The sequence below is a fragment of the Canis aureus genome, chromosome 19 (genome assembly GCF_053574225.1).
Source record: "Canis aureus isolate CA01 chromosome 19, VMU_Caureus_v.1.0, whole genome shotgun sequence".
In the NCBI taxonomy this organism is placed as follows: domain Eukaryota; kingdom Metazoa; phylum Chordata; class Mammalia; order Carnivora; family Canidae; genus Canis; species Canis aureus.
Genome location: NC_135629.1, coordinates 41,179,343 through 41,198,780, shown reverse-complemented (window position 1 = coordinate 41,198,780; position 19,438 = coordinate 41,179,343). Strand labels below are relative to the sequence as shown.

Sequence of the window (19,438 nt, the reverse complement as noted above, 5' to 3'; positions counted from 1 at the left end):
CCAAGTCAGAGCCATGGTTTCCTCCTGCCCCTGCCCCTACCCCACCTGGACACTCACAGGCAACTGGGGGTCAGTTGCCTGGAGGACCTGGCCAAGCTCAGCTTCAGCAGTGGCTTGGTCAAGAGCAGCTCAGAAGTGCCCAGATTGGAGTTCATGGCAGAGACAGACACGGAGGTAAGGGCAGCACAGGCAGAGGCCCTCCCCAGCAGAACACCTGAGCAAGCATGGGGGTGAGGAGGGAGAGTCAACTCCGGCTTCTTGCCACTTGATCCCAATTCCCAGGCTTTGCTTTGTACCTGTTGCTGTAGGCACCCCCAAAGTCATAGTCACAGGGCCAGCAGCCTAGAGAGTCACTTCTCAGACCCCAGAACTTGGGCCATAAGAGAGAGCAAGTAGGTGGAAAAAGGACAGGAAGATCTGGGGCCTGGGAGATCATATGCTGGGACTACTTGTTGCAGGAGGAAAGGGTATGAGTACAGGGCACAAATGCTCCTCTGCTTATTGCTGAGGGGGTAAGGAAACCCCAGTGTACTTATGCACAACTTCATAAGAGGACACTGCAGGGGTTAAAGTAATAATTAAGCAAAGGATTTACCTTAAAGGAAAGATAAGAAATGGATGGAACTGTTTCTTGGACTGAGTGTTCCCTCAAACATGTTTGTTGCAAAACATCTTTAAACCCAATACTGTTGTAACTTGTTTCATTGCTTTTCTTTTTATGCTCCCAAAGCTCCCACCTACGGGCATATGCTAGTTCAGCTAGCTAAGGTGGCACTGACCTTGATTACCAGATCAGGGAGCTGAATCAACAATGTGCAAGGCTCAGTCTATAGTCACACTGATTAAGTCTTATATTCATCAGTTTCTAGCAGCTCAATGCTCAAAATCAAGGTCAAATCACAAGGTGGATCAAGGTGCAAGAGACAACGGCTGCAGTCCTGTCCAGAGACAAAGTGTTTGCAGTGACAGGCACTGCTGGAGGGACCACAGGTATGAGTGCAAGGGACCCAGCCCTGGGGGTCACACCTGCAGGCTAGGGCACAGGGTTCTTAGGGCACTATTGGGACTGCTGCAGGGGTAGGCACATGGTGTTATCAGAGCAGTGATTGGGGGCAGAGCAAGGACATGGGATTTGGGGTACATTCCCAGAGCAACTCACACTGGCAACCTTCTGTGTGGGTAGGGCTGAGGCCATAGTCACAGTGCTGGCCCCAGACATGAACTTTGCAGTGGCACTGCCCAGAGAGGAGGCCACAAGTGTCACCTGTGTAGGCATCACACAGACACCCTTCACAGGGTCACAGTCACAGGCTGGATCATGGGTCAGAAATGAGAACAGAGGTCAGAGGTCACCATGGAGCTGAAGGCTCAGAGTTGTGAATGGGGATTGGAGGGCTCACGTTTGCAAGGGTGAAGGGAACAGGGATCCTCCCTGGGATCTCGGTAGAAGGGCTGGCAGAGCTCACAGTGGCGCCCAGCTGTGTTGTACTGACACGCTCACACATGCCTCCACTCACATTGCCAGATGCCAAATACAAGGCCATGTCAAAGGGACAACTGCAGGCATGCCCACTGCACTTGCATTCTGGGGCAGAACAAGGCAGGTGGATATGGGGTGGGCTCACCCAGGCAAGTATGGCCAGGCAGACAGGGCATGGCACCTACCCTGGCAGGCGTGGAGGTACCCAGACTCTGCTGCTTGCCATGGGTGGTCTGGTACAGGTCCTGGCAGCACTCACAGTGGGTACCAGCTGTTTGGTGGCAGCAGACGCAAAGGCCATGCACCTGCCAGGGAGGAGGGCAAGATGAATCTGCCTCAGTCCCCTAACACGCCCACCCTACCAGTGATAGGATGCCCGCCCACCCACCCACCCACCCCCGCCCCGTGGTGCTCACCATGCCTTTCATGTTGGCTGGGTCTCAGCTGTGGGCTTACACACAGAGGCATGGCCATGGGCACTGGCAGCTGCCTCTGGCCATGAGCTCATGAAAGGCCATAGAAGTAAAAGGGGTGTCCATGTAGGCCCCCCAGTGGCCTGTCAGTGTGTGCAGTTTGGAGAAGTTCACACAGAGGTTTGTCACATGCAGGAGCTCTGGAGACACAGACTGGGAGACCTCAGGTGCACTGGTTATCATCCCTCTATGGCTGGGATGGAAGGGGAAGGAATGGAGGTAGAGTCTCTTTTCTCTCTACATCACTACAGCCACATCCTCCATCATTTCTACAGTGGGACTCTCCCATTCCTGTTCCTCTGGGCATACCATCTTTGGATGACTATAGCCTAAAGGTGATGATTCCACTTCTGCATGGCTCAAGCCCTGGTATCACTCCTGAGCTGAGACTTGCCCATCCCACTGCTTCCTGGACACCCCATCCTGGCATCACTAGATATGTGAAACCTGCTTCCTTAATGAAGTAAAGCTTAACATTTCCCAGCCCATCATCAAAACTAGAAATCAGTTTATCATCCAGCCGAACCCATATACAGTTACTAGTTTACTTATTTATCCCTTTTCTTTCATTGTCAGCTCCAAGAAGACAGATACCTTGTCTATCTGCTCCCCACTGAGCACTGCTCAGAAGATAGATGTCTGGCACACAGTGGAGCTCAATGGATACTTGTCCAATGTACACATGGGAGAGATGGGTCCATGGCTGAGCTAAGGTTATCTGTTTTATCTCTCCTTTGCCAGTTGTCTCTCTTCAGATCAGAAGAGCAACAGCTGCTTAGAAACCTAGTATGGGGGATCCCTGGGTGGCGCAGCCTGCCTTTGGCCCAGGGTGCGATCCTGGAGACCCGGGATCGAATCCCACATCAGGCTCCCAGTGCATGGGAGCTTCTTCCCAGGGCATGCTTCTCCCTCTGCCTATGTCTCTGCCTCTCTCTCTCTCTGTGTGTGACTATCATAAATAAATAAAAATAAGAAGAAAAGAAAAAAAGAAAAGAAAAGAAAAGAAAAGAAAAGAAAAGAAAAGAAAAGAAAAGAAAAGAAACCTAATATGGGAACTCAGCGAGTAGTTGGTAATAACCCGTCAAGATGGGTGGAGAGTACAGAGAAAAAGCTAGGTTGGGGTATGTCCTGCTCTGGTACTCACCTGAACTGACTCTGGGCTGCCCTGCTGGGTTTTGGTTATGTCTCTTCTTTCAAGACTTTGGCTTTACAAGAAAGAAGTCACAACCCAGACACCCTGGCACCACTTAGAGGTAGCTGCAGAGATGTAGGGTACCACCTAAGGCCCTGGTGATGAATCAGGGGAGGGCAATCCCAGGAAACCAGAATGGGAGCAGTGACGGAGACTCAAAGAGGGGACAGTTACAAGGTTCAGTGATAAGTGCAGTGATGGGGTACATAGTTGGGGGCTGACATAGAAAGTAGTGATGGGAACCACAATGGGGCCCCATAAAGGAGTTATGATGGGGCAGATAGGACAGAGAATGGAAACTGCTACACATGCCTGTTCTATGCACTGGGCACGGGTGTGGGGAACAACGATGGGACAGGAATGGGGGAGCCAAAACAGGGCTCACAATAGGGGACTATGATGGGGCAGAGCTGGGGAATGATGCTGGCTTGCCTGCCATTCTGCCCCACTTGTGTATACACCCAGGGAGGACCTCACCTTCCCCCCAGTATCTGGCTATCTTGACATGCAAGGATACAGGATTGGCTGTGGGGATTATTACCCTGAATCTTGGGGTTGTTTGGGCTCTCCACCAGAATGGCTGGGTCCAGAACTTTGAAAATTACCTGAGAGAAAAAAGCAAACCTGAGCCTCTGGCTTCACCCCATGGCCCAACCCCCCTTCCTCTGGGCCTGACCTTGTCCTCAGTGAAAGGCTCAATGTTAGAGTAACGCTGGTCACAAACAAGTCACTGACTCTGTGGCCAGGAGCAAGAGGGATCCCAGGAAAAAGGCCTGAGCAGTTGTAGGCAAAGTATTGGTACACGTGCTAGGAGTGGCCATGGTCCATTGAGCGCTCCAGGAGCAGAGCTGCTGGGCGGAATGTCTGGGGATTGGAGGGGGATCCTTGGGTCACCTGGGGCAAGCATCACTGGTGGCCATCAGGTCAGGAGGCACAGAGTAAGACTTCAGACTGGGGCATTGGGTCACCTTGAAAGTCATGATGAGGTGGATAAAGTAGAAGGCACTTTACTTCTTCTCTAGGTCAAGCTGGATGGTGACATTCTCAACACCTGTAACCACCAGGGCTTGTCAGTGGCCAGGCCCTGACCCTAGACCCGCACACATGGGCACATGGGTACCCTCATCACTCTTTGCTTGCCACCAGGTCTTCTTGTTGCCACAACCACTCAAGAGCACATTCTCAATGCCATGGCCTCCCTGGTTCCAAGAATCACAAAAGAAGCACTTCTCAGATTCCTGGGGTAATGCCCAAGGAGAATGACAAGGCAGGAAGTACATGGTGCTACAGCCCCCTTCCAAAATTTCACAGCACAGGCCTCCCTCTGCAGCCCCCAGCAATGACCTAAACCCCCAAAAGGCCAAATCTACCCAGGAAAACCCAGAGATACCATCTCCAGAGCTCTCACGCTCCTACCCACCTACAGGTGACTGACAATGCAATAGGGCTCAGGGCCATGAAGGCCACAGGTGGACGAGGCTCAAAGGTTCTGGCCACAGCCACCAATTAAGTCGCCAGTAAGTGGATAGCAGCTGCCACTTGAGCAGCTGGGTGGGGGAAGTGTGTCTGGCACCTCCTCAGCAATTTTTCTGGGAGCCTGGATTGGGAAGGACAGGGTCTGGGTAGAGATCGAGGGGTATCCCCCACCTCACTGCCCCACAGGGAGGCCTAGAGAATTCTTCCCCTCTGGATGCCCCTCAGGGAAATGCGCCAACCTCTCATTCACTGGTGGCAGCAGCAGCAGAACTGAAAGGAGTTGTAGACTGGAAAGGAAGAAGCCTAGCCCGGCTGGGGGTCCTGGGCCATGGAAGCTGGAATCAGGCCTGAGAGAGAGGATGAAGAGTGGGCCCCAAGCAGGCTGCCCTTGAGGAGCAGGGTGTAGCCCCATACTCACATGGTAGATGAAAGCAGGACTGCCAGACACAAGGAGCATGCAGGGTTGTGAAGCCACGGTGAGGCTGGGAGCAAAGTAGTCCCTAGAGCCTGGGAACCAAGGGAGACCGCACCCTATTAATTGCAGCCACCAGATGCAGAAAAAAAAAAAAAAAAAGGGAAGGAGTACCAAAAAGCAAGCAAAACTTCTCTACAGGTCTGCCATCCAATGCAGCAGGCGCTAGTGGGGCCAGGGTTCAGACTAATCCAGAGATGGAAAAGATCTGATTCTCATTCAAATGAGGCTACCACCCCTAGCCCTAAAAGGCTGTTGGTCTCTAGGAGCCTCTGGGGAATGTGTTCCCCTCCCTGCCAGCCCCAGCCATTGCCTTTCAGGCTAGGCAGACAGGGAAAGACTGGCAGATGGGAGGGGAGCTAGTTTTGTTCAGGGCCCAGTACTTCCGAATGGAAGAGCCATTAATGTCTGAAACACATACATGCCCCTGTGGGAAGCTTGATAAGGCAAGACCTGAGAACAGAGTGCTTGGAACCCAGGCAGAAAGCACTGATGATGGGATGAAGCAGTTGTGGGAACTCTCCTGGCTCACCTAACACAGTATCCCACTCATCCAGGGAGAAAATTCTGCAGTCAGTGAGGACACTCAGTGGCCCTACAACCCAGGGCCCTGGCCTGACTCAATCCCTAATTCCTTGCCACCAACTGGGGAGGTCAATCAAGGCTGGAAGTTCAGGGAGTTACTTTAGCAAATTCAGGCCTGGCCCTGCCCCAGACAAGCTCAGATAAAGTCCCAAGACTTTAGCCAGAGCAGGTTAGGAGACAAGACCAGGCTGTCTGAACAGCCCCTGGGGAGCAGTACCACAAAACCCTGCCTCCCTGGCCTAAAAACCTGCTGGCTGCAAGGTTCCCCACAGAGCCACCCACTGTCCTCTTGTATAGGGCCTACCTGGATAACAAACCACTGCAGGCCTAAGGGGAGGTATGCCACCCTCAGGGTGGCTCTGCCCCTGTCCTCAGGGGCTGCTTATCAACATCTACAGAGACCAGCACCTCCAGAAGAGCCTGGGAGTTACTCTTTCCACCCACATCAATGACCCGTCTCAGGCTGCCAGGACCCTCTCTGGCAGCCCTGTTCCTGTGGCCACTTTTCCTATATGCTGCTGGCCTATCAGCAGCCAAACGCAAAAAAATAAAAATAAAAAAATAAACAAAAACAAAAACATGAAGGGTGGGCAGGGAGACTGGAAGGTGGAAAGGTATAAAACGTGATAGATGGAACAGTGGAGGTACAACTCAAAGAGTAACAAATCACAGTGCATCGCACCAGGAGACCACCCCTCCCGCCCACCCATACCACCCCATATCCTCCAGTCTCTGAAAGGAGAATGGTGGCTCTCTGGGCCCTGGAGAGGCACCTGGAGTCCTTGGGGTTGTAGAATCCATGGGCATTGCACACTGTGCCACTGGCCACACAGACAACTGGACTCAGTTTCCCCAAACACTGCTATATGCTGAGTATGGCAGCAATGGCTGGAGCTGTATTACAGGGGACAAGTTGACACGGAGGATCTGTTGAGCCCGCTGCCGCACCTCATCATCTGAGGACCGCCTGTCCACCTTGATGGCCCGGAATTTCAGCAGTTTTGCTGTTCCAGGCCCTAGCCACACCTTAGGCGATCGGGGCCCAAGTCGTGTTCTTTTCCGGAGAGGAAGATCCTTTGCCTCCTCAGCCCTTTTCCTCTTCTGCCCCACAGTCTCAGGGTGGCTTTTCTGGCCCCTTTTTGCAGTCCTGGCCTGAACAGCCCCTTTTGGCCTGCCCTTGCTCCTGGACTGGGTCCGAGCCACCTTGGCCTTGGCCTGTACCACCTTGGCCTTGGCCTGTACCACCTTGGCCTTGGCCCGCATCACCTTGGTCTTGGCCCGCACCGCCTTGACCTTGGATTTAGCCCGCACTACCTTGGCCTTGGCTTTAGCTCGTACAACCTTGGCCTTGGCTTTAGCCCGCACTGCCCTGGCCTTGGCCTTATTAGCCAGCACTGCCTTGGCTTTGGCTTTGGCCTTGATCTGTGCCGCCTTGGCCTTGGCCCTGATCCGTGCTGCCTTGGCCCTAGCCCTGATCTGTGCTGCCTTGGCTTTTGCACGAGCCTTGGCAGCTTTGGCATGTGTTCGAGCCACCTTGGCCTGGGCAGCTTTGGCCAGTGTTCGAGCTGCCTTGGACTGTGATGTTTTGGTGCCCAGAGCAGAGCCACCTTTCATTCGTAGGCCACTAAGGGACCCAGTGGCTTTGTAGGTCTTGTTCCGGGGCGTAGTGCCTTGCTGAGGTCTGGCCCTGGGGGCTCTGTGAGTCAGACACTTAGGGCCCTTGCCTGTGGCTTTTCTGGGAGCTTTGGATCGACAGTTCCCTGGCCTCTTTCCTGGACCTTTGCGCAGCTTCAGGGGAGAGTCTGCAAGCGAGAGCTGCAGTGACTGTGCCTTGTGCTTGGCACCCAAGCAGGGCATGGGAGTCTTTAGTGGAACCAGGGCCTCAAGGACAACAGAGAGCCGCATGGCAGGGTAGACACCTGGATAGAGGTGGGCAGGGAAGCCCACTGTTGCACCCTGGGCACGGCTGGCACTTGACTGCTTCAGGGAGCTCAGGAGTAGGTTGGTGGTCGCATGTTTGGCAAGGGCTGGTGTGGATGCTTTGGCCAGCCTTCCAGATAGTGGCACAGGGAGCAGTGTGGCCCGGCCTGCAGGCAGCCGCATGGCAGTTCGGGGAGCACTGGTTGGAGGTGATGTGGCAGCTGGGGTGGGGGCACGAGCTTGCAGTTTCGTCTGGCTTGGGGGATTGGCTGTGCATGAACTATAGCCATAGACATCACCGCTGCGCAGGATGGTGGGTTGGAAGCCATCATCCCGCAGGCCCTGCAGAAAGGCTACAAGCTGGGCCTCTGTGGCACTGAGATCCTGACTCATGGGGTTAAAGACAAGCAGCGCCTCCTCCAGGGCCTTCTTCCCTGCCGTGGAGATCCGCGACCAGGAGTGCACAGCTTTCTCCTCCACATGCTGCACCACCACGCTCATGGCATTAGGCACTGCAGATCTGCCTGGGTATCCACAAACCAGCGCTCAGCACCTCCAAGACAAGAGGAAAAGAATCAATAAGAACGGCACCGAGGGGCGCCAGGCTGGCTCAGTTGGTGGAGCATGCGTTCCTTGATCTTGGGGTCATGAGTTCACACCCCATGATGGGTGTAGAGATTACTTACAAAAAATGATACTTTGGATTTATTGGATTAAAGAAAATATATCATTAAATTAAAAAAAAGAATGGCACTGAGATAAGGGGCAAGGCAAGTAGGTAAGTCCATCAGGGCCTGCACTCTCCACAATAACCACCGATACAGAGGGGCCTGGCCAGTGAGCCACTTTTTGCGGCAAAACCCTGGTCTCCTAAACTATCATGGTGTCAGGGTGAAGACTGGGATGGCAAGGAGGACCCATATGGGTCAGAGGCAGTTTCTTCAAGATAAATGTCCAGAAGCTCATGAGAGCATCCAAGAGGCTGTTGGGTCCCTGGAAAGATTTGGGCTTGGTTGGCACATTTTAATTCAATTCTCCATTTTCTGAGGCCAGAAATCTGGTATTAGACTCAACCCTGGGAACACAGGTGAATATCTGCCTTCAAGGAGCCTTATACAGAAGACAAGACAGAGACCATCAAAGTTCTAGGGAGTGCACATTGGCTCCCAGCTCAGCTTGCCACTGGGTCAGGGAAGGATTCCTAGGAGAGGCAACACCTAGGTGGGACACAACTGATGAACAGGAAGGACCAGATGGAAATGGAGCAAAGAGCGGAGCAGCCTATGCAATGGCTTGGAAATGAGAAACAGTAAGGCACAGTTAGTGTGTGTGACTGGGGTCTCTGGTTAGGACTGAGAGATCTAGATGGAAAAACAACTAAGAGCAGGACAACATGAGCCTTGAAGTCATGCCCATCTCAGTTCCTTCAGCTGCTGTTGTTCAGGTGCCCAGGGGTGAACTCCCGTCCTCCATAAGTTCTGCTTTCAGAATCCCCAGACAGGCTCAGAAGTTTGACTCCTGGCATTCAAATCACAGAGACTAATCCCAAAGTAAGAGTCAGACTCTCCTTCAACAAAAACTAAAAAGTTAAGTAATAGGTACTCAAGACACACGTCTGAGCAATCAGGCAGCCAGACCAAGAGCCTAAGGTCTGACAGCCAAAGGCTCCAACAGAATGGTTAATAAGGTGGACACTAGAGATATGAGCTGTCCTAACTAGGGTCTGGAGGGCTGCAGACCTCAGTCTAGCCCAGATGGAGCTGTCTGGAAACACTGAAGTTGTTATAGGCTTCATCTCCGACGTAAGGCATCAGTCACGACTAATGTCTAATGCCCAACCCAGGACTGAGGGCTCCCAGAGGGAGCTCCCCAGCTGTACTGGAGCATTAAAAGATCAGCTGGGATCAGGCAGGTCCCTAGGGCCAGGAGGAGCATCTGTGCAGCTTCTTCCCACCACCCTAATGGAGCAGAGGAAGTTTTCAGAATCCCCTGGAGGAAGTGCCCTGGGGCTCTTTGTTTGGAAACATTCTTGGATCCTCAGGTGTCTCGGCACTTCCTCTCTCCAGAGGCCATTCTCCAAGCACAATCCTTGCACATGACTTTAGTTCTTTTATTATTTTTTTTCCAAGGGGTGTAGTTCCCAGGACTGTGAACTGTTGAATAGGGAGAGGGCTGTTTCCCTGCAGGCACAGATATTGGGGGTGAACTGGGGGCTCTTCCGCCCAGGTCGGTCTAGACTCTTGGGAAGGGTCTTCTGGGCTTTCCAAGAGGCTCCGGAAACAGAGGCTGCAGTCTCGCCCCAGACTTCCCTTTACACGTGCCCCCGGGGCCGACAGGGAAGTTGATGAAAGGTGGGGGACGGGAGAGGCCTCATCCAAGGGGGACCGGGTTGGGGACAGATCAGGGCCATTGGCCTGGGAGTCCATGTCCCTGGGGCCTGAGCCGCGGGTAGGAGCAGGGATCTTGGAGGCAGCGAAACGCGCGGGGCGAGCGGGGCGAGCGGGGCGAGCCCGACTGGGTCGCACAGCCCCAGGGTGGGGTCGCTGGGCAAGGGGTGGGGGGGGTGGGAGGAATCTTGGCCGGGCCGGTGGAGGGCGCGGGTCCCGAAAGAGCCGGCCGCCCGGCCCATCCGCCCCGTCGCCTCGCGGACTGCCCCTCCGCGGCGCGGCTAGGCCCACGGCCCCAACCTACCGGCGCCGCCGCGGGGACCCAGGACGCGCCTCTGCGCCGCCTCCGCTGCTCCAACATGGCCGCCCGCTGCGCACCGGAAGTGCGCCGCACTTCCGCTTCCGGGGCCGGGCCCGCCCTAGTGACCCTTGACCCCTCGAGACCCCGTTTCCCCCAAAGTCTGGGAGAAGGGCCGGTGGGTACCAAGGAAGCCTTCCTGGAGGAGGTGGCGACAGGAAATGCTCTAAATCCATTCCGGACCTGTGCAAGAGTCTGAGAAGCACAAGTGCTCTGAGACTCGGTCCCAGGCACGACTGCACAGGAGCCCTCCCTGACATGTCAGGGCCCAACTGACATTCCCTCTGACGGGCCTGGTGGTGCAGAGACATATGGGAGGGACTCCCTGCAAACTCCAAGCCATCCTCCAGGCTCTGGTCCTCCCACAGCCATGGACAAGGCCTGCCTCTGTCCTAAGCTCTTGACCAGAAGGAAAGAGGAATGCCTCTTGCCTGCCTGGGGGTGTTGCAGAGGTACCTCCCCAAGGGCAGCAGGCCCTCCTCTTCCTGAGAATAAGGCTGGCATGTGGCGTGAAAGACTGGCATGCACATACATGCTGCCACCACCCCAAAGCTGGCCATGTCCAATCTGAGAGTCCTAGAATACCAGTGTACTTGCCTAGGAACATGTGCATGGTCGTGGTGGGAGAACCCTTGCCCAGCCTCAGCCCTGTCAATGGCAGGAAGTCTGCCTTCAGTCTTAACTCTGCCCAGAATCCTTATCCTTTTGCTTAGGAGACTGGGACCTCAGTCTTGCTAGACCCTGGGGTCAGCAGAGAGGTGGTGGTTACAGGGGCCACTGCCCAAACAGCACCAGGTGAGATGACACAGGTTGAAATTAACCTTTGGAGTCTAAGAGGTTGGACTCTGACCAAAGGCCCCCCTTAGGCCCCCTGCAAGTCCAGGTTGGGAGCCAGCATGGAAGCTCTAGTTTCATGGATGAGATAGTGGGGACATTTACACTTGAGTCAGAACCTGAACTAAGAGGCAGAAATATTGCCACAACACTTGGACCCTGATATGTATAATGGTGCCATATTTGGTAGCTGGGGATAGGTGGAAGCCTGGGGGCAGTCACAAGAGGGTGAGTGGATGCTTCATTTAGGGACTGGTTAATAGCTTTTCTCCCTCCCTGTAGGACCCCAGGATCCTCAGGCTTGCTCTACATTTTCCTGCCTATATATAAGGGTCTGGGCACCCCTAAAGAGAAATATCCAACATACCCTAAGCCTTATCTAGTAACTCTGAGTTTCCCAGAGCCTCAGCACTGAGATCCTCAGGGCCTTCAAAGATAGCCAAGGTGTCCAACAATAAATGCAAACTCTCCTGCTCCTCTGGGGTCAGTGCTTCTAGCCCCTCATTCTGTTAGAAAGAAGGGAAGTGTGGAGTCCTAAGGGCCAGGGTCTCCTGGTACAATCAGGAAGTCCCACCTTAGTATGTCCAGTCCCCAGCTATGGGTGAGCCCTATCTCTGTCCCATCCATGGTTGAGGATTAGCTACTAATCTCAGGACCAATCTAGCCTCCTCTTCTGCCCCACTTGTCTTCCACAGCTTCTCCAAAGCCAGCAGTGTTGGTATCCCATGTTTAGGTGGTGTCAGGACTGTGTAAACAGAAGCCAGCCCCATGAGGAGGTAGGGCCCAGCCTTCAGGGATGGCATAGTTTTTGGTGTGTCCTGGAAAAGCGAATCACTCTCTGGCGATGTCCAGCCCAGGGTTCAGTGCAAAATGGAGTACCAGGTAGGGCAGGTTCATCTCCAGGCTGTATCCTTTGCAGACATTAGAACTGGGATAGTAGGAGTCATGGAATCCTAACATCCTGGAGAGAAGCTGAGCCTTCTTCTGCTTCTTAGTGCTCAGTATGTCCCAGATGGAACTATGAGAGCATTCATCAAAGCAAAGTGTGTGACTTGACCTGGATTTTGGTGGATGCTGACCCTGTAGGCATAACTGGGATCAGAAAAGATGAGGTTGGTAGAGACTACAGGGTAATCTCAGTATTCAGCCCTTGCTCTTCATTTGGCATCTTTTACAGGCCTGAGTAATGGGCCCTAGACCCATTTCCACCTGACCAGAGAAATCTGGTGGAGATCTAGTTGTGAGTGAGGCCAGTGGGCCTTGGAGGGATCACCCCAGGAGGGAGTCTGTGTGCTAGGAGAAAAGCCAGGGCTGGATCTTGAGGAGCTGCTTCCTTGGGACAAGAGGAAGCACTGCCTGCAAAAGACTCTGAGAAGCAAGACAATTTGGAGCAGAGGTCCCAAGGTCACAAGAAATGAAACTTTGAGGATGTCAACAAAATTTCAGTTGTGACAAAGACTGTAGGGACCCATAGTATTAGCTATATGGTGTTCCATAGTGACATTGGCAAAAGCAATTTTGGAGAAGCAGTGGACACAGAGTAGCAGATATCAAGGTGACTGGAGGGGAGTAAGGGGAGACTGGAGGGACTTGGGGTACTGGGAGGTATATCAAAGTGGAAGACTTTTAAGTGCTTAATTGCCAGAGAGAGGAAAGGGCCTGGAAAGGGAATAGTGGGAAATGGGAGGGGTTTTGCAGAGCAATGTGAACACTCTGTGAAGGAAGGTACCAGTGGCCTAAGTGAAGAGCGAGTTAGGAGCAGAGTGGAGTGAGAAGATGGAAGCCAGGTTCTATAACTGGCCTTGGATTACCATTTCCATGGAGGCCTTCCAATTCCAATTGCCAGCCTGCAAAAGGGGCTCAGACTCTCTGATCATGAAGAACGCTCTGCTCACACTCAGGATTGGCTTCAGAAATTAGGCAAACCAAGGAGTTAATGCCCCCCAAGCTGCTCTCAATCCATGACTGTTGGAGATTTGAGAATGAATTCTTCAAGCAACCTTTGCTCTGGGAAGGAACCCAGCAAGATTGGCCCCAGTTGCCCACAGTGGTAACTTGCTTAATGACACAGCCTTAACTTAACTGGCTGCTTTCTCTTTTTGCTACTCCTCTGCTGGTGCTTCCTGGCTTCACTTCCCACATTAACTGTGTGTACTGATATCTTTGTCTCCAGAAGTGCTTCTGAGGAAAATGAGACACACACTGTCCATGAAAGAGGGACAAGATAGTGGCAAGCACAGACAACCACAAGGATTTCTTCTAGGTGACCACTAACCTGCACAAATGGTCCGGCAGCTCACAGACTTAGCCAATACTCTGAATGCCCAGAAGATAGGCTGGGCCAGGGTCTGGGTTTGAAATAGATACTCTGTCACACCAACTTGCTCTCGCCTGGTCCCAGAGTTGGCTATAGACAGGCCTAGGACCCTGGATATGAACAATTACAAAATGTCTTGGGTCCGGGAGTAGCCCAGGCCTCAGGCCCTACAGAGTGACTTGTCTGGGGAGGTCCCCTGGCCTCTGACTCTTGAAGCTCATTCCTTGCTCAGAGCTACCCTGCCTGCAAACTTCCCCCACCCAGGCCTGTGGAAGGGCCTGTCAAGCACTGAGGCCGGCACTGTCCGCTCCTCCATCCCATGCTAGCCTCAATGTCCACGGTAAGACCTATTCTGCACCTTGCTGCGTTCCTGGGGAAGTGCGACCCAGCCGTCGCCCCCACCAGAGGCCCAAGCCACGCCCCAAGTGGCCTCCAGGGGGCGCCGCCGCAAAGCCAGTCTTTGGGCTCCCACAAACTCGCTGCCGGTGGGCGGGCGCCCGCCCCTCAAGCCAGCTGGTTCTGCAGGCCCGCCCCCTGCCGCCACCCCCTACTCCTCACCCGCCCCCCCCACGCGGGTGCTCCTAGGCTGGGTCCCGCTCTGAGCGCTCCCCCACCATACACGTGTTGTGTTGCTCACTGCTGCCTCATTTCTCGCCTCGCCCAAGGTCGGACCCTAAATTCTGGGCAGGCCCAGCGTCCACATGTCCGTCTGTCTGTTTACAGGTTTGCCTGTGACTATGGGTCGACGCGCCCTGTTCCGGCCACGGCAGGTGCAGGGTTAAGGCAGGGGGAGATTTTCCCGAGTCGAGGGGGGGACGAGGGGCGGACCCGGTCCAGCCCCGCCCCGCGCCGAACCAAGCCGGAGCCCCGCCGGAGCCCCGCCGAAGCCTGGCCTCAGCCCCAGCCAGAGCCGGCACGGACCCGGATCGGCGGACCCCGCGCCCCGGCGGCGCCGGAGCCCCGGCCGGTGAGTCCCGCAGGAGCCGCGCTCAGGGGAAGTTTGGGGCGCGGGGCGCAGAGCCCTAAGTGCGTTCGCCTGGACCCGCCCCCCGCCTCCCGCGAGCTCGAAGTTTGGGGCCAGGAGGCCATCACGCCAAGGGTCCCAGGAGCGTGGCCCCCACGGGAAAGGAGAGGCTGAGGAACTTGGGGATCTGCTGTGCGGGTACTTGGAAGTCCAGCTGCTCATTCCTACTGGAAACGCCCTGGACTATAGGAGTCTAGAGTCATATGCTCATGGGATCCAAAAAACACCCCCTCCCTACTTCTGGACACCAAGGAGACTGGCCTCTGGGAACCTGGCAGGGCAAACCCCTTAGACCCGAAGAGGGAATGTGGGACCCTGGCGTCCAACTCCTCCCCTCCCAGTCTCAAACGCTCTGATCTTGGCCTTTTGCTGCTGGGAATGGATGATCTCTATGGACTGGCCCCCAAAAGGGTTGTAAGTATACCCTGGAGTCTGATCCCTGGCTGCCCAGGGCACCCTGGAAGGCAGTAAGAGGCGGGTATAGTAGGACTCTATTCATGCAGAGCACCAGATGAGGATTGTCAAGAGGAAGAGAAGGGGGCCAGGGTGGAGTGTCCTATCCTGGTCAACTTACTACCCACCTAAGACCTAGATTTGAAGTGGGGAGGGATGTTGGGTGTTCTTAGGTGAGGGCAGGGTTTGGGAGGAGAATCCCTCATGCCCCATAGGAAGGGGAGAAGTTGCCGGAGTATCTGGGAATCCACTCTCTTTCCCACCCAGGAAGGCCTCTCAGTGGTGTGCTAGCCAGCAGCGGTGGGTCCTCCCTGTGCCTTGCCCACGACTGATTTTGCGCCAGTCCTGCCCTTAGCTACAGACTGCTCACCTGTACCCCGAGGGACTGGTTAGGGGCCCTGACCCTTTGTTTTCCCTCTCTCCTCCAGGTGAAGGCAAGGTCCCTGAACTGCTCAGACACTCCCTGTAGCCCTGGTAGAGTCAAGATGAGGCCCCATCATGCTCCTCAGTGAGGCCTGCAGCCTGAGCAGATAGTATGGCCTGCCACTGGAGGTGAACAGCATGGCTACAGGAGGTGGCCGGGCCTTTGCTTGGCAGGTGTTCCCACCCATGCCCACCTGCCGGGTGTATGGTACAGTGGCATACCAGGATGGGCACCTGCTAGTGCTGGGGGGCTGTGGCCGGGCTGGCCTGCCCCTGGACACTGCCGAGACACTGGATATGGCCTCACATACATGGCTTGCACTGGCACCCCTGCCCACTGCCCGGGCTGGTGCGGCTGCTGTGGTGCTGGGCAAGCAGGTGCTAGTGGTGGGCGGTGTGAATGAGGGTCAGAGCCCTGTAGCTGCTGTGGAGGCCTTCCTGGCTGATGAGGGCCGCTGGGAGCGTCGGGCCACCCTCCCTCAGGCAGCCATGGGGGTTGCAACTGTGGAGAGAGGTGAGTGGCCTTAAGGGAGTCCCTCAGGTGCCCAACACCCTCCATTCTTTTCTGACGTGGTCCCTTACCCTCAGAAATTGGACAAGAGCTGTAAATTTTGTCTGAGTGCCCTGGACACAGCTATGACTCTTGTAAAGACCCCTTCCTACCTAGCTCTGAGCTGAGCTAGCAGCAGTCTTAACTGCCCTTTCCTGCAGTGAAGTGGGAGGCAGAGCCCAGGCTGGCCTCCAGCATGATGGGAGGCCCTAACCACCTCCCTGCCCATTCCTCTTCTCTAAGAGATAAGGAGGGGTAGCCCAATGACTCTCAGGGTTATAAATAGTCTAGGGGAGGGAGAAGGGAGCAGGGCCTTGGCTCAGAGCCCAGTAAGTGCTTAGACTCCCTCCCCCCTCTTCCTTCCATGTACACATTTACCAGGGAGTCTGAGATGGGAAGGCCAAGCTGGCCTGGGGATAGTTGCCATGGAAGCCTTCAGCTGACTGACCCATTTCCCCAAGGCCCCCAGACATGCCCCCAGCTGACCTGGAGGGTGTAACAGGGCCAGAACTTACCCTAATGAAAGGATGGAATACAGAGGTGCTGGCAGGGCTTCTGGGCAGCAGGCTTGCAGCCAGCACCTCCATCCTACAATCCTCAGCCCCTCTCCTAGCCCCCAGCTGATCCCCAGAGCTCCCTCCCTTGTCTGAATTCCATGCTTAACAGATCCCCATATGTCCCTCCCTGGCTTAATCCATCATCCACCCTCCTTTCCCTAGGGGAGCCCCCACCTTGTGGCCTCCAGGTCTGACCACCAGTCCTGCTTAGATGCCAGACTTGGTTGCCATAGCATCTCCAGGGAGACAGAGATGGATTATAATTAGATCATCTGCCTCCTGCTCTTCACTTTTAGGGGCCCTGGCCAGAGCAGGAATCCTAGCTCTCCCAGCCTCCACCCCAGGAAGGAAGGAGGGTTTCTTTGCTGCTTGGGAGGGGTACTACAAACGTGTGGGTCCCTAGCCACCCCCAAGCCTGACCAGGGCAGCTCTCAGGATAGGGTGCCCTGGCAGGCTGAGGTACACTCTGAATCACTCTTTTCTATGCAGATGGTATGGTGTATGCCCTGGGGGGAATGGGCCCAGACACGGCCCCCCAGGCCCAAGTTCGGGTGTATGAGCCCCGACGGGACTGCTGGCTTTCGCTACCCTCCATGCCCACACCCTGCTACGGGGCTTCTACTTTCCTGCACGGGAACAAGATCTATGTCCTGGGTAAGGGCCTGGGGGATGTGGGAAAGAGGCTCGAAGTGCAGAAGCACCTATCCCCATAGGTTGGCTGGGATCAGGTTTAGCCTGAGATGGCAGGACAAGAGAAACTTTGAGTGAGCCAGGCTTGCTTGGAGGTTCTGACCTTTAGTGGCCCTCCTAGGGCTGGAAAACCAAACCCCAGTGCCTAAGGATTGGCAAGGTAGGTGATCCATGCTCTGGTGTGCACACAGCTGGGTATGGGTGGCTAGGCTGGGCGGTGGTGAAGGCTTAGCAACCTGGTGAAGGAAGAGCCTGCCAGGCTTCCCAGGCTCCTTCCCAGGTTGCTTCCCCAATTCCATTGGCAGGGGGCCGCCAGGGAAAGCTCCCAGTGACTGCTTTTGAGGCCTTTGATCTGGAGGCATGTACCTGGACCCGGCACCCAAGCCTGCCCAGCCGCCGGGCCTTTGCTGGCTGTGCCATGGCGGAAGGCAATGTCTTTAGCCTGGGTGGCCTGCAGCAGCCTGGGCCGCACAATTTCTACTCTCGCCCACACTTTGTCAACACTGTGGAGATGTTCGACCTGGAACATGGTGAGCAGTGGCTAGCCTGGGCTGTCCTCCCACTTCCCATGGGATGGAGGGGCACAGGGTGTGTTGTGGGGCTGGATCTGACCTCCCCTTTGTTGCAGGGTCCTGGACCAAGCTGCCCCGCAGCCTACGCATGAGGGATAAGAGAGCCGACTTTGTGGTTGGCTCCCTTGGGGGCCACATCATGGCCATCGGGGGCCTTGGTGAGTATCTCTGGGGAGCCCAATACAGGAAGGAAAAACCCCAAGCAGGAGTCATCACCTCTTGCCCTTCTTCAGGCACTCCAGGGATCAGGGCTTTGTGAGCTTCCCTTTTCAATCCGTTACACAGATCGGGTATAGTCTGCATAGCCTAACTCTTGGGGTATCCCTCAGCACCTGACTGATGGGTTCTGTACCAGCAAGGGCCTAGGAAACAGAAACAGGACAAGTGACCATTGAATGAATGGACAAATACAAATCTAAAGAAATGAACAAATGATGAATGGGGGCAATAAGTAGCAAGGCACTGGTAGCCCATCTTGGGGTGATGCCTACTCGGCCATCTTTGGGCTTAGCAAGCATGAGTTGGAGCCCCTGCGGCCTGTGCCTTTTACAACTTCTGTCTCCTTCCTGCAGGAAACCAGCCATGCCCTCTGGGCTCTGTGGAGGGCTTCAGCCTTGCCCGGCGACGCTGGGAGGCCCTACCCACCATGCCCACAGCCCGCTGCTCCTGTTCTAGTCTGCAGGCTGGGTCTCGGCTGTTTGTCATTGGGGGTGTGGCCCAGGGTCCCAGCCAAGCTGTGGAGGCTCTGTGTTTGCGTGATGGGGTGTGAATGCCTGATGGGATGTGTCAACTGGAGCAACGCAGTGCCAGAGGCAAATATCTGTGGCTCCTTTTGCTGCTGTAGAAGGTCACTGTGGCTCTGTGGGATGAGGAGGCACAGGGGCAGGCACTTGAGGCAAATGTTTCAAAGAGTGAGAGGACTTTGTCTTTAGTGCAGGACACATATGCTTATACCCACCTTTATCCCCATTCATTCATGGATCATGCCTAGCTCCACACTTGCTCTGGAACTACTGGGCCCTCTGTCCAACCGGAAAGTGGGAGGATTGGAGAGCTGGCCTCATGCCCCACAGGATTAGTGCCTACCTGGAGTTGACCAGGCTCACCCCCATGGCTGTTCCTGAGAAATCCTAGCTGTCAGTCTGCCTTGAAGGCCTCTGTGGCCCCAGGCAAGTTCAGAGAGGTCACGGGACACAGAGGAAATAGAGGAGTGGATATAGAGACCCTCCAGAGGACCCGGGGAATATTGGCTTTGGGCCCATTACACTGTTGACTGTGTGATCTTGAGCAAGTCATTTCACCTCTCTGTGCCTCAGCATCCTCATCTGTAAATGGGGATCTCTGAAACCTTCCTGCCCTACCTACCTCACAGGGCTGTTGTGAGGACCCAGGAAGTTCAGATGTGAAAGTAAAAGTGCTGCTAAAATGTGGTGTATGGCCCTCAGTGTGGACTCATGTGTTGCCCCTGTAGCTAGCTGCTTGCTCTCCTTCAGGGGCCTACACTCTCCCAGGGATGAGGGTCCAGAGTAGCCTTTTGGATCTGGCTTCTGCCCCCAAAGTGTTCTGGTGTTTCAGCCCCCACCTAAGCCTTAGCTTCTCTTTTGGTGATATGACTGCTGCCCTCTGCTGTCTTGGGGGTTAGAGGGCACTCAAAGGCAGCCAGAGAAGAGCTCAG

The 19,438-nt window shown here is 55.0% G+C and overlaps 3 protein-coding genes and 1 long non-coding RNA gene across 14 annotated transcripts in view; 2 read left to right on the top strand and 2 right to left on the bottom strand.

Moving 5' to 3' along the window:
* Positions 1-10,350, bottom strand: part of LAMB2 (laminin subunit beta 2) — a 31,019-nt gene extending 20,669 nt beyond the window's left edge. For 4 of the 8 annotated variants that reach the window (XM_077858959.1, XM_077858961.1, XM_077858960.1 and 1 more), the window contains exons 1-3: positions 4,861-4,882; positions 3,687-3,750; positions 1,666-1,785 (exon numbers count right to left, since the gene is read on the bottom strand). In XM_077858959.1, the coding sequence (XP_077715085.1) occupies positions 1,666-1,785; positions 3,687-3,750; positions 4,861-4,867 (191 nt within the window). In that variant the 5' untranslated portion in view covers positions 4,868-4,882. Of the gene's footprint in view, positions 1-1,665; positions 1,786-1,896; positions 2,033-3,686; positions 3,751-4,860; positions 4,883-5,039; positions 5,104-10,289 lie in introns of those variants that run through there. The other 4 variants (XM_077858967.1, XM_077858966.1, XM_077858964.1 and 1 more) reach the window with 4 other exon arrangements.
* LOC144290117 (uncharacterized) lies at positions 868-2,991 on the top strand. The gene is made up of 2 exons (XR_013357945.1): positions 868-990; positions 2,530-2,991. It is a non-coding gene; the product is annotated as an uncharacterized LOC144290117 (long non-coding RNA).
* On the bottom strand, positions 4,924-10,434 carry CCDC71 (coiled-coil domain containing 71). 2 transcript variants are annotated; one of them, XR_013357943.1, is made up of 4 exons: positions 10,290-10,434; positions 6,452-8,151; positions 5,040-5,128; positions 4,924-4,968 (listed from the first exon to the last, which is right to left on the bottom strand). XR_013357943.1 is itself a non-coding variant. In XM_077859009.1 (2 exons), exon 2 carries the CDS (start codon positions 8,097-8,099, stop codon positions 6,522-6,524), a length of 1,578 nt encoding a protein of 525 aa, XP_077715135.1. In that variant the 5' UTR covers positions 8,100-8,151; positions 10,290-10,434; the 3' UTR covers positions 6,373-6,521. The 2 variants fall into 2 exon arrangements, 1 of the variants encoding a protein (XP_077715135.1); XM_077859009.1 differs by lacking the exons at positions 4,924-4,968; positions 5,040-5,128 and having other exon boundaries at positions 6,373-8,151.
* Positions 10,435-14,064: 3,630 nt separating this feature from the next.
* On the top strand, positions 14,065-19,194 carry KLHDC8B (kelch domain containing 8B). 3 transcript variants are annotated; one of them, XM_077858900.1, is made up of 6 exons: positions 14,069-14,461; positions 15,400-15,908; positions 16,991-17,155; positions 17,497-17,721; positions 17,820-17,921; positions 18,336-19,194. In XM_077858900.1, exons 2-6 carry the CDS (start codon positions 15,533-15,535, stop codon positions 18,530-18,532), a joined length of 1,065 nt encoding a protein of 354 aa, XP_077715026.1. In that variant the 5' UTR covers positions 14,069-14,461; positions 15,400-15,532; the 3' UTR covers positions 18,533-19,194. The 3 variants fall into 3 exon arrangements, with proteins under 3 accessions (XP_077715028.1, XP_077715026.1, XP_077715027.1); XM_077858901.1 differs by lacking the exon at positions 14,069-14,461 and adding an exon at positions 14,530-14,932; XM_077858902.1 differs by lacking the exon at positions 16,991-17,155 and having other exon boundaries at positions 14,065-14,461.
* Positions 19,195-19,438: the final 244 nt, after the last annotated feature.

Bases quoted from the DNA above. Each gene is read 5' to 3' on its own strand.
- KLHDC8B (XM_077858900.1), top strand. From the start codon at position 15,533: ATGGCTACAGGAGGTGGCCGGGCCTTTGCTTGGCAGGTGTTCCCACCC. The intron at 15,909-16,990 runs GTGAGTGGCCTT...TTTTCTATGCAG, and splicing joins GGTTGCAACTGTGGAGAGAG to ATGGTATGGTGTATGCCCTG. The intron at 17,156-17,496 runs GTAAGGGCCTGG...TTCCATTGGCAG, and splicing joins GAACAAGATCTATGTCCTGG to GGGGCCGCCAGGGAAAGCTC.
- CCDC71 (XM_077859009.1), bottom strand. From the start codon at position 8,099: ATGAGCGTGGTGGTGCAGCATGTGGAGGAGAAAGCTGTGCACTCCTGG.